Consider the following 14227-nt stretch of genomic DNA (forward strand, 5'->3'; position numbering starts at 1 on the left):
AAATATTTAAGACTAACAATAGATCGCAGACTTACTTGGGCCCCTCACCTAAAATCAAAAATAGTTAATTTAAATATTAAAAAATTAATTATCAAAAATGAATTATTTTATTTTTTCTTTCAATATCAATAAATTCACACATATTAAAACTGAACTTCTAATTTACAAATCTCTAAACAAACCTGTCTGGACATATGGCCTACAGCTTTGGGGTAATGCAAAAAAACTAACATCAACAAAACACAAACTTTTCAAAATGTTTCACTAAGGAAACTACTTAATAAAACTACCTCTTATGTTTCTAATCATTTGATACATTTGGATCTCAGGGTGAAATCTATAAAAGATGAATCAAGACTTCACTACAATAGTTTCCACAGTAGACTCTCCAGTTACCCTAACCCACTAATAAAAATCCTTGCGGTCCCTACAATTCCCGGTAATCCCGTTAGACATCTTAAACGCAACTGGTTTCACGACCTGCTAGACGCATGAATTCTAGCTTTTACAAATCCTAAGCGCTCGAAATAGGTAATGCCATCAATGAGTAGCTTCTCCCATCAAACTTTCCATTTGATTTAATTCTGTATCAAATTTGCTTATTGTTCCTATGAATAGATTGTAAATATCTTAAAAAAAAATAAAAAAATTGACGAAATCAGGAGGAATTTGATCGATAATAAAAATAAAGTATTTATTTCCTTCGAACACGCAATATACATGGTTTATAATAATAAATTAAAGCAACTGGTTTTTATAAAGTTATTAATAATAATTTTTTCGATTAATTGATGTACTTATTGTTGAAAAATATTTTCGTAGCATTAAGTCATCTTTATACAATTTAATTTTTTCCATTTTCAATGTTTGAAAGCCAAAACATATAAATTATTTTAAGTCTTGGAATAATGAAGTAAGAAGACATTAAGTTTTTTTTACCTAATATCGACTCATCACTCTGCTCGTTCTTTTTTATTTTAATGCTTTAAACTATTCTTCAATGTCTCATAAATTAACAAAAATAATAATGAAATGTTACTAGTTGCAAATTTTCGGTAATTTACAAATCGCATAAAAAGTAACCGTTTTCATTTACTGCAAAATATATGCAACAAAGAACACGTTATACACACACGTGATTTAATCCAACAGGTAAAATGGGATTTTCCAAAAAAATTTGTCTGCTTATGATAAACGCTTTTAAACTTTAAATGTATTTTTATTATTACCCAGATGCTCCTCATTAGATTAGTCAATATATCTTGTGAATCAAATGCAATTATCACAATAGTTGTTATACAATAACTGTAAAAACATTAACAGAAATGAGGACATACACATCACACAGATCAAAATGTGTTACGCCAATAACATGTAATGACATGTTAAAAAAATAAAACATTCAAACAACATATAAATTAAAAACACACCATAATTAATATTATACTAGGGATTGTTGGAATCGATTTAAAATTATTAACATTGTAAGATAGCCGATTATTGTTCTGTAGTTGTTTATGAATTAACTATTTGATTTACACGTAAAAATAATTTTAAGCCAAGCGCGAGGCTTTGTAAGTCTCGAATTTGCAGTCCTTAGGTCATAGAACTTAATGCTTTCTGGAAGCCTGACTGCTCGTATTGCCACACGTACGAAAAAAACGTCACATTATTTATTTTGGTTAACGTTCCTCGCCGAATTACAAATGATGTCAAACGACTCACGATTAGACGAAAATGATTGTGAATACATGCAATGCACTCGTGAGGCTTTGCCGCAAAGAAGTCATACATATATAGTGGGTCACATATACACTCGGGTCGTTGACGTTCGAAAGATTGCAGGTTGTCAAAAATTTTACCGTGTCCGAGAGTAACTTTTTTCCACTTCGCATAATAATTAACAAAAAAATTAAATCTCGAACACCAGAATGATGATTAAGGTCACACCAAGAGGGTGTTTTCCTACTCTGTAGTACATGCATACACACACACACACATAGACATGGATAAATCCGTAATCTAATTAAGATTTTTCCTTTTCCGTCGTTTAAACAAAAAATTAGATATCACGCGCACAAATCACATTTATAACTTAGCAGCTCGTTGACATGAAACGTTCATATATATATATATATATATATATATATATATATATATATATATATAAATTTGATTGGTTTTTGATTGATTGGAAGATTTTAAATAATTAATTCTGTCGCAAAATCATGTTAAATTTATAATATTCATTCACGGAAAATATAACGAATTAAAATTGTGTGCATGTAGGATTGTGATCAAATATATTATTTAACTTGAACATATTTTGTTGATTATGTTATGTTAATTAAAAATCATGAGGCTTAAGATTTATTTTTTTTTTTTCATAAAAATTACCTATAACACAAACTAACATATGTTTTTGAAAGTTATCGTTAAAAAAACATATACACAGCGTTATAAAAATTGAAATTAAATAATAAATAAAAAAAAAAAAAATTTCAAATAAAAACATGCACAGTAATAACATAATGGTAGTATACTACTCATGCGATAAAATTACTAACTCCTTTTTACTACCTTTGATTTCCTTAACCAATTATATTATAAATTGAAAACAAAAATAATACTTCAACTATTTCACCACGCCAACGGCATTCAAAGAGATTCATTGATGCAATTAAATTTTTCCAACTCGAGGAACTGTTTTTCCGCTACCATCGACTATAATGACCAATTATTACTATTCGCCGTCAATACCCACCCGATAAACGTAGCCGTATAAATTATATTGTGTAAATCGTAAATTAGAATGCCATGTGCGTCGGATTTATTCAATATCGTGAAACATTATTTATAAAATATTGACTTTTACATCGAGAACAGTTACAATTAACCGACTATGAAAACCATGCGGGCAATAAAAACATTAATGTACCTCACTGTATACCACAAAATTGTATAGTAAATATCATAACGCCTTTTGCATGAGATTATAAAAAAACGAAATCAAATAATTTTGTTTTTTTCAGCCGTAACGCACATTTTTTATTTTTATACTTATTAAACATTTTATTTTTTAGAGCCTATTAATGTTACCTCAGAGATAACACGAAAAAGTTGGCTCTTTATAGTCTCCTAAAAATGTTTATTATTATTGTTATTATTAATATTTGTATTATATTAATATATTCAAACATTTGGTAATTCATTAGAAAAATACTATTAAAATTATATTTTATTTATTTATATTTATATTTTTTTCCGACAAAACATGAATAGATGTAATACAAATAATTTCTTATGTCATTTTTAGCTTTAAACTCTTTGAATTTTATATTTTATATTTTATATTCAAAAATATCTAAAAACTTTTTTTTTATAATATTTTTTAATATTATTCTTTATACTATATATCTTAAAAAAAATTGTCTTGGATTTCCATCATGGTATTGATTATACAAAAACAATTTGGATGGATTATATAAAACTGACTCGATAAAATGTTTTGGGTTTTTGGCCCATTTATTGCCCTAGGATCAGATGATGAACTTTCTGTCCACAGGTATGGCGGAAAAGAACTATTTTCTTAAAAGTTTCTTGAATTTAATCTATAAATGTTTCAGCTAAGTAAGATGCATCTGCAATTAGAGCTACAAAACCATTGCTTACCTCATTAGGCGATATACCGATTACGACCAAAAAAATTTTGAATTGTATACTTAGTATAAATTGACTCGAAGTTTAACTATGTGTGTTCAGTATTAATTTTACTTCACGCATTTATTTGATATCTACGGCTAAGACATTTTAATTAATTTAATTATTTTTCAATTGTTTTCAATTCTATTTGCCTTTTTGAGACTAACTTCTTTTATTTTTTCAATATTAAGCACGATTCACACTAGTCAGACACGTACCGTACCGTTCCGGAAAATATTTTAATATTTGTTTAAATACCGCAATTCACATTTAAATGTTTCTGTTCCGTTCATACACGTAGCGAACCAAGACAGAGTCCGTCCGACATTCCACGTGAGAATGTTTGTCGGGATGGCACGTGTCTGATCCAGTCTGAACAGATCTGTATGATAAGTGTGAATGAACAACAGACATAATATTATAATATCCGTTTGCTATCATTCACTGGAAAATTATTCGCAGACACATACTTTTGAAGTTCGTATATATTATACAAACTTCTCATTTTTTTCACTTATTTTAGAGTTATTGATTCAACTCATTAGAGACCAAGAATGTCTCTATGCATTGGTCACAAAAATGTTTAAACGTATTTCAAACACAAAATATAAAAAAAAGGTGAAAAAAGGGTAGCTTGTGTAGTCACTTTACGATTTTGTAGCGAAAATATAGGTATGGGAACAATAATAAGTATAGTATATTTGAACGGTACGGTACGGTGTCTGTCGGTACGTGTCTGACTAGTGTGAATCATACTTTAGGGTACCCTTTAATTGTTAGAGTAGCCAATTCTAACGGAGACGTATCAGCTCCTCGTCAGTATTCATAGAATATTTTTATTTTTCAAAAAATAAAAAATAACTACATTTTGACACACAATAATATTATATACTCAATGAATATACTCGTAATATCTAAAATTTATCAGCAACAATAATATTCCCCTTTATATTATACCTTTACATAATATTCAATAATAATAATTTGTTTTTAATAAAACAATCACATAATTCAATAGGTCTCTCTATATAATGTATGTACTAAAAAAATAATTAAATTCTCAATAATAAATCTCAGTATATATCTTAATATAATAATTCTTAATAATTTTCAATAATAACTATCAATATAATTCTAATAATTTTCATAATAATTCTTTTGATCGATTTGTACTATTGTTACGTGCCACCGGCTCGATTCCAAGTAGTGCAGTCGATGATGTATTTAAATTTAATTAATAATATATGAGACTTTAACTTTTATACATTTATTTTAATATTCAAAGTGTTTAACAAATTTTAACATAGAGTGACGTGAAGTTGCTTGCAGTTCCGTGACTAGAACTCATCTGAATTGTGATCATTTCGATCCCTCTTTTATATTGATCGATTGACGTCATAGCCTTGTTGTTTAGCAGTGTCCGTCGATAGGCCTCATTCCTAATATAGTATTTTAGGAATATAGATTAAGTATTAAGTTTTGGCGTACCTTCCAATTATTACTCGGCTGACGAGTTAAATATAACAATAAGCCGTCTTACGCAATATATATAATATTGTGTTGCACCTGTTTCTATGTATACATAATTAGGCCATACATGGTAGCCCATAACACTATTTATACGTTTATTAAATTAGTCATATTTATGTTAAAATAATGCTTGGTGACGACATTATTTGTTATTGGTTGTTTCAATGATTGTTTGAATTCGTCTACATAGAATTGAAAAAAAAAATGGCCTGTTCTTCCTCACAGTGATTCAGTTGAATTGTCCCCTTGAAGTCTGATCCGCAACGCCAAATTAATTAAGTATGCCGCCGGTTACTCGACAGTACCTCAGAAATATTAAGTACTAAATATTAAGACTAGGATAATTTCAATAAACATACTTGTTATGGTATTGTTGATAATTTATTTAACACATAGAAAATTCAACAAAGTTACAATTATGACGATAGCCAATGTACATAAGTAGAGCTTCCATACTAAATATCTGGATATGTCTGCCTTCGGTGTTGATTCAGAGCCTTTATACATGTTGGTGAATTGTCTTCTGTAGCTGACCCCATGCAAGTGTGAGATAGAACGTGACGTTTGTGCATTTTTCGTTCCGTTTTTTATTAGTTAATTTATAGTTAATTGTAAATTATTAACTGTCATAGATGACACATCAATAGAAAATACGTTCGCACGTGTACATTGTAGTTCTGAGAATCAATACTATATACACTTCATATATAACAATATATAATTTATTAATCTTTTTAATTCTGTAAAGCGCTACAAATACGTTTTCTCGTGTATATTATTAATTACATTATTTATTTATATTTATATTATTATTATTATATTATAATATAGCATATTACACATCATCAGATTTTTGTGTATTACATTATTGTTTTGTATTAGTAATATATGGCATATTACAAGATCTTAAAAAATAATTGATGTTTTTTGAATCTTCAATGTCCTTAACTCCAACTTAACTCAATTTTCCAATTATTTATTGAAAAACCAAATCTCCAAAAAATGTTTTAAAAATAGTCCATGATTATTATTTATTACAATAACTGCTCTCAATATTCACATACATCTTGTGGAACCTTTGAGATTGTCCCACGGAATACACTTTGAGAATGACCAGCTTACAGAATATTGACAATTTATTGTATACGTGATATATATATAATACCATTGATTATAGAATCCATTATATAATCAATAGTAATACTTATGTAATATAATAAGTAATAACGAGTATTCGATAGAAAAATAAAAATACACTGATTGTCCACCGCAATATCCACATCTAGTTATTAAAATATTGATTTGTGTTACAGATTCCAGTACGGACATACAAATAAGCTTGGAAAATCATAAACAAGTTTTTGAACGAGCCGTGCAAACGGAAGAAACCACAGCACCAGAATCGTAAATACAGAACATTTCCGCCATACATCATAATATATTAATCCATCGCCTCCATCGCTTTTAAACGCATGTACAGTGTGGTACGCAAAAATACTGAAATGACATAAATATAAAAAATACCGTTGTTTTTGCAACTGTTGTTCTTTCGTCTTCATAAAAACGAGCGCAAATGTTTCATGGTCGTGTAAATCCATAAATATTACATATGTACAGTACACGAGTGGTAACCGAAGAATCAAACATAAAAAAAATAAAATTATCATTACACATTTAAATAAATTTGAGAAGAGAAGATTTTACAAATCCAAGATATGACAACAAAATTAACGATCGAAAGCTTTCGTCGAAAATATTATTATATTTTTATGCATTTTGCAAAAGTAAATTTAATTAGTTCAACATCTATGACCCCAGAAAAAAAAAAGAAAATTGTCTAAAAATTATAATATGTACAGTAAAATCACGTTAATCCAGTATATTTCGAGCCCTCAGAATATCTATAATTTCTGAATTATAAAATAGTTAAGTGTAAAAATCGAATTTTTATACAAGTTATTCGTTATGAACATTCTATTTGGACGATTGAAAAACACATTTTCAATATATCTAGACCGTGAAAACAAACATAAGGCAATACATTTGCGTGCACGTTCTCACGTTCAGTCACTACTCCTACCCCAAAACCTGATATATATATATATATATGTATACACATATATACATGTATGATTATTGAAAATAAAATCTATCTGGAGTACTGCACGTTTCGGGTTATCGTGTACGGTCAGATCGACAAGATTTTACTGCAGATTGCATTATTATATATTGTACGAATTTGCTATAAGGAAATCCCAAACGATCAGGTAAATGGTGAGTGAACTAGGCGAAAATGATATAGATGCCTGATGTGCATGTGTGAAATGATCGACCATAGGTGCGTTATCCGACTATAATCCTAGCAAACCGACCGCGAGGATAAACGCGTAAAAATAATGTGTGATACCACTATGAAAATAATAAGCAGTAAATATAGATCGAACCTATAGGGGAGTAAAAAAAGTTTTAGTTATCAAGATTCATTTGTATTAAAATGTATTCATAAGGACCTGAAATATATACCTCGCTCATACGATAGAAACTATACTTACATGCGATATCGTTAAAAATTATTTTTATGATTTAAGACCGTTTCAAAAAAAAAAACGATTTATATAAATAAAATGTACATAGTTTTTGAGATATTTACGATTCACTTTACTTTTCAAGCCAACACTTTTCTGTTGGATAGAAAGTACTCGAAATGTTTCAAAATATTATACCCTTATAATACTCCTATAATATATATGGATTGAAAATCTATCCAACAGAAAATAGTAGGTACGTTAAATCTATAATACATTAATGGTTTTTTATTTTGAAACCCTGTTCAACGTATAATGCTCCAACCCTCGGTGTTATCATGATTAGTTACATAATTTTAATATAATTTGAAACAATATTAACACTACCATGGTTGATTTCGTATATAAATTAACTAAAAATTTATTTGAATCTTAAAAGAATGAAACGTATTTTATGTATTGTTATATTAGCATCCAACGGGCTTCCGGAAAAAGGTACGGTCCCGGTTTTTCGCCAGCATATAGTCCACCAATGATTATCAAAAACAATCATTTTGATTGTACCCCTCCGTTCTCTGTACAGTGTTTCGAGCGAAATGATTTATCACACAGCTTTTAAATTTAAAACCGTACAATAAGTAACAGTATTCCAACTGACGTGCGGTAGCCAGTAAATCGAGAGTAGTAAATCCAAACCCGGGCCAATGAATATGATAAACATTTTAAATTTACCGAGAATCCTACAAGAAACAGATCTTTACGGAAAACTAAAAAAAAATGATTACCAACCGTATTCCGTAATACGGTTTCATGCACGACAAAGCGTCACGTTCATTCAGACAATTTATTTATTCAAAACCAAAAATCCGAAATACGTGTATAAGAATATACTCGTAATAATGTACGCGTCCATGTATATGTATATTTATTACGCATTGACCATGTTCCGATAACGATTCGTAGTCGAGTAATTTACATTTCGCGCAAAAACCTATTTCTAAAATGACCGCATTAGGGTGGTTGTTGGTGCCCATGTCGGTAAAATGAGAACAAAACATCGCCCGTCGTCTACGAATATATTTTACGCTCCGTAAAATACATTCGACCGTTAATGGGAAATGGTTCACACAATCGGGTAGGCAACCACGTGCACTTTCACCATTTCTGAGTTATCATCGTTTCGCCTGTCTAGTAACTACCTACCCTGAATATGTACGTCACATCTATAACAAGGATGTGAATCGCTTAAACGGTCGGCGGGAAGAACATATATTTAGCCGTGACTAGAGGGATGTAGGAGATTTAAAATGTATGATCAAATAGAAATGTTTCGATTACTTACTAGAAGTTTCGATTACTTGACTCTTGTAAGAAAGGAATTCAACATATTCCGGAAGTGCTAAATACCAGGAATGTAATTTGAGTTTTTTCGACAGGACTGTAAATATACCGTCGGTATTGAGGGAAATGTTATAACACACTTTAAGTAACCTTTTCCGCCACCCCTTGGATTTAGTTTCTAAATTATTTATTTATGACTTTGATTTTTACGCTTTGGTTTCGAAACACGCGTTTGGAAAGCACTTAAATCTAATATCATCACGCTGTCGTTTCGACTATGAAATTATATTTGAAAAACTTACCGTGTCACATGAAACATGCTATGATCGTCAGAAACAACGTTTTGACATGGATTTAAAATGACTATAACTACGTTTTACACTTATACATATACAGTACTCCGGTACACATTTTAGGAGATATGCGAAAAGATTTGATGATATGAGCCGTCCGTCGTGCATTGCTAATTTTTGGTTAGATAAATAATTAGAACTTCGAGGAATATTTCGTACATACACCGATGCTTCAACTTCTCTTCGTATATTATATGCATATTCTGATACGCGTTTTCTCTATGCGAAAATAATCTACCCCCGAGATAATTCCAAGGGCCTTCAGTCAACTTGGCCCGGAAAAGTTATAAATCCTAGTCTTACGCATAATCAACTCTTTTCAGAGTCCTTAAAATTCCTCACATGAACTACAATAACAATTGCTCAGGTAAATATTATCAGATATGTCAAAAGGTAAACCTACATTTCTTTCAAAATGCTATTAGTTTTTAGAAATTTCTGTGATCCTGTGAAGAGCCCTCCTAGTGTGCCCTCCTGCCCTTCTCGATTTCTTTCAATCCTCTCTCTCTTCCTTCCGTTTTCTTTATTTCTTTGCACGTTTCCGACTTTGGCGCCACACACGCCACCGCCACCACAGCAATTTACCACAACGCTTTACGTCGGCCTAACAGTTATTTATACGCATAACAGCGCACGACTCGAATCTACGGCGACATATTTAATTTACTATTACACGTTTTCTCCAACTCACTTAAGTATACAGATAAATATATAAATATAAGTCATAGGGTATATGAATGGTAATGCCATTACTGTGCGGAGCACTCGCGTTTTTCCGTGTTCGGTGGAATGGAAAATTAATAATGCAGCCGCGTGGTGGTACTTATGAGCATTAAACGGTTGTGCGTAAATCGTTTTCCCAGCGCGAAAAACTGTATCTCGGTCGAATCAAGCTTTCAAAAATGTATTACTCGGCATTAGAACGATGACGCGTTCGTTATTTGAACACTGAGAACGCGTGGCTCTATAATGTATAGGATCTTCCAGAAAATCCAGTAAATTCATGAAAACTCTCTCAGATGTAACAACGTCTACTAACATAGTTTATTATTGAAACCTCAATCTACAGTATACTCGTGATATATCATTAAGAGTCTAAAGATTAAAAATATCATGTCATAAAATTAACGTCGGTAATATGGTGGTACGATTCCTGAAATCAAACGCTAACATTCTACACGACTACTTAACCGTCAATTCTGTAGTTCAAATTGTTCAAGTACCAAAATTATCAGACCACCGATCGCGATCGCAGTAAATAGAAAAAAAAATTAATGTAATTGATAACTGGAGATTTTTCCCTAACGTGCTAGGTATCGACGATATAACGATTTTATTGTTTTCATATTTCCGGCGAATCTTTTCCTACTTAAAATATACTTCGAACGCGTTTTGCAAATCTCGCACATGGTTAGGCCGTTGATCGGCACATCAACGTTCAAATTAATACCTACAAAATACGTGTTCGTAGGTGGTATCGAAGAATAGCCGTCCCCGCCCCTTTCCTCCGCGCATTTAAAGGATATATTAAACTGCTACTACTTCAAAACATCCGAGGCTGTGCGTCATAAATATGCAGGTGTATTATTATGCGGACACACGAATTTTTCGATTTCCATCGTTCCCGCAGAGAATTATGTTCGTTTGTGCGATTATTAATAACTTTTTTGGCACTATTTTCACATTCGGCGTGATATAAACTATAATTAACAATTTTATTATAGCTGTATACTTTTGCTCGGCTTAACCCGCTAACAGACCATTGCTTATGGATTTATGATAATTATTACAGAAAAGCTCACCACAAGGTGCATGTTTTGTATGAAATATGAATAGGTATTTAGTTTTCATTTTTATATTCAGTTCGAGATCCGTTTTTCCATCGGTCTAAACGAGTTTTAATTTTAAAATTATCCAGTTGTTTCGTTTCTAATCATTCTGAGTGGTATTTAATAACTTATTTTTTTTGGTTCTTTAGATTGTATTTAAATCTATATACTTAAGTGTTAACGTTACTTCATCATTACAAACAGCTTAAAAATTAATCAATATCGATGATCGATTTTTAATCCAAACTTGACTTTTTAGGCTTGTCACTATTAATTTAATGCGGTTGTAAAATATAGAATCTGCAATTTTTTCAACGAACGTCTGCATATCATGTACATGTTTACATATTAAGTAGTATGATACATAAATAACAATCAACCTCTTTTAATATAAAACGGAACAATAAAGTAAGATTTACCATTAGATGTGATTAGTTTCAAATCGAATAATCTAAAAACAATAAAATGCGTGTAGCTTTCACTTTCATTGTTATTCTAATAAGAAAACTCACTTTAAAATACAATCGCCTTTTAAGTAAATAAATACAACAAACCACGATATCCGTATCGATAATACAGAAATAATAAATACACCACTAGTGGTGATATTGGGGATTTGAGTAAATGAGAAAAACAGTTCCACGTAATTTAAACCGGTAAATTATATCCGACAACAAATGATTCGTATCACTAGATCCGATGCAAAAATATCCTGTACTCATAATAACTTAGTTTAAAATATTCGCTAAATCAAAAATATAAGTAATAAAAATATTACGATAAAAGTATAAATTTTAATATAATTGTATGATAAAAATAATTGTTTTTCTATGATAAATATATATAATTATTAAAAATTAAAATTATGGGCAATACCTTTTAAATCATTTAATATATTACTTTTTTGATAATTTAATACAACATTTTCGATTTACTGGTTCAAATCCCTAAATTTTTTTTTATTTTCAATGCGTGGTTTCTCTTAAATTAAATGTTTCTATTTTATCTTCCACCAAGTTTTGTTTGGTTTTAAGAAAATTAATAAATTTCCATATTTTTGTAAGATAGTGTTCTATGAAAAAATTAAAGAAATTATGCCACCAACCCTCTAAATACTATTAATTGTATTTCATGCCAAATACACTGAAAAAAATAAAAATCCTATTAATTTTTGTATTGGGAACAATTTCTTTAAATAGTAAAATAAACTCTTACTCAAAATCAATTTGGATCAATATAGGTCTTACACTTCAACAATCTATTTAAGATTTCTGTATACATATCTATTGTTTCGTCAGTCATTAAAACATAGTCTAATGGTAAAATGAACTTTTTTCATGGCAATGAATTATATACAACTCTGTAAAAATAGATGCAATCAATTTAAAAGTTCCATCATTAAACTAATCATCAGATTTTTAAAGATCAATCAAATTATATTGAGTCAAAAATGTTAAAAATATATTTTCATATTTTCATCATCATAAGCTAAAAATAATTAATTATTTTATTTTTTTAATTGGAATAAATCGGGAATGATCAAATCGGTTACATAGCTAAGATTAATTGATAGATTTTATTTTATTACTTGTGTTCTTTGAACTATTCTAGATAGCGCTTTAGTGGTAGGTACTTGTCCTATTACCGAAACAAACACATCTTTCAGATTTTCACTGGTAATATTTCATATATTGCAGTTTATTTTATAAAACTAATCACCTTTAAAGTTTATTTTATTAACTTTTATATTTATATATATATATATATGTCGCATCCACTTTGTGTAATCGTAATTTTCATGAAATGGATATCCATTTCATGAACTTCAATCATATCGTGTAGGTCGTTTTTAGGTTCATGAAATGGACATTTATTTTATCCGTTTCGTGAAATGGAAACCCGTATTTTACACTTGATGTAATTTATTTAATTTTTACACGAAATGGATAACTTTTTGTGAAATCGACTTTTCATCGAAATATAATGTTTAATTGGTTTGATTATTGGGAATATGACAAAATCTAATGTAATTATATTTCTATATTTAAAAAAAATTCATATCATATGATTTTATAATTATATTATTGAAATACTTTATTTTAAAAATTACAAATTTTAAATCAATTTAATAAAATTTAAAAAAAAATTTAATAAACAAATGGGTACAAAGCCAATTTACAGATAATCAAATACAAATAATTACAATACAGATCTTTAAAAATTTTTTACTATTTATTGTTACAATTAGTAGTATTATGACAACGACTATTACACTTAATAGCAGCTTTGTGGCAAGTACATCTATTCGTTTGACATTGGCCTTTACAAACACAACTAGAAAATCCTTGTCCCTTTGAAATATAAGCGACTGTTTCACGTAAAGTTATGACTCTATCATAATTAACATCATCAGTTTTCAAAAAATTTGATGATGCAGGCTTTACATTTGCAGAACTATGCCATCCTTTTATTAGCCCATACTTAGTTCCAAGTTGGTGAAGCCCATGTTTATTTTGATTTGTAATTACTGCAATTACATTGGCTGAATCTGATGGTCCTCGGTCTATTTTAGGTACACTTATCAAAACACAATCACCAATTTTAAAATCAGGAACTTTAGCATTGCTAACCTGTAAATAAAAATTATTAATTTACTGAACATTTTTAAAAAAAATTTAATGATAATTATAAGATAATACCTTCAACATTTTTTCAGCAGCATTTTCTTGTTCTTGATTCCCAAGCACACGTTGTTTTCTAATTTTTTCACCGGTTTCGCATGGATCACAAATGATAGCTCCCGCAAAATCAACTTCAATTTGCATTTCTATATTACAAATACTACAATGTGAAGTAATTTCTTCATTGTTATTTTGAATTTCAATTTTGTTTAAAATTTCTTCAAGATGCTCTTCAGTATTCATTTTTTGTATTATATCTAATGGAA

At 29.6% G+C, this 14227-nt stretch overlaps 2 protein-coding genes across 2 annotated transcripts in view; one reads left to right on the forward strand and one right to left on the reverse strand.

The window, feature by feature from the left end:
• LOC112689538 (metabotropic glutamate receptor 2) overlaps positions 1 to 12020 on the forward strand; it is a 310121-nt gene extending 298101 nt beyond the window's left edge. Inside the window, exon 14 of the mRNA XM_025563298.1 lies at positions 6546 to 12020. Coding sequence (XP_025419083.1) covers positions 6546 to 6640 — 95 coding nt within the window. The 3' untranslated portion in view covers positions 6641 to 12020. The remainder of the gene's footprint in view (positions 1 to 6545) is intronic.
• Positions 12021 to 13445: 1425 nt separating this feature from the next.
• On the reverse strand, positions 13446 to 14214 carry LOC112689792. Its single transcript, XM_025563646.1, has 2 exons — positions 13980 to 14214; positions 13446 to 13910 (listed from the first exon to the last, which is right to left on the reverse strand). Exons 1-2 carry the CDS (start codon positions 14202 to 14204, stop codon positions 13509 to 13511), a joined length of 627 nt encoding a protein of 208 aa, XP_025419431.1. The 5' UTR covers positions 14205 to 14214; the 3' UTR covers positions 13446 to 13508.
• Between the last annotated feature and the right edge of the window lie 13 nt (positions 14215 to 14227).

The sequence above is a fragment of the Sipha flava genome, unplaced genomic scaffold, assembly GCF_003268045.1.
Source record: "Sipha flava isolate LNK unplaced genomic scaffold, YSA_version1 112_pilon_pilon, whole genome shotgun sequence".
Lineage (NCBI taxonomy): Eukaryota > Metazoa > Arthropoda > Insecta > Hemiptera > Aphididae > Sipha > Sipha flava.

Bases quoted from the DNA above. Each gene is read 5' to 3' on its own strand.
- LOC112689792 (XM_025563646.1), bottom strand. From the start codon at position 14,204: ATGAATACTGAAGAGCATCTTGAAGAAATTTTAAACAAAATTGAAATT. The intron at 13,911-13,979 runs GTATTATCTTAT...TTTTATTTACAG, and splicing joins CTGCTGAAAAAATGTTGAAG to GTTAGCAATGCTAAAGTTCC.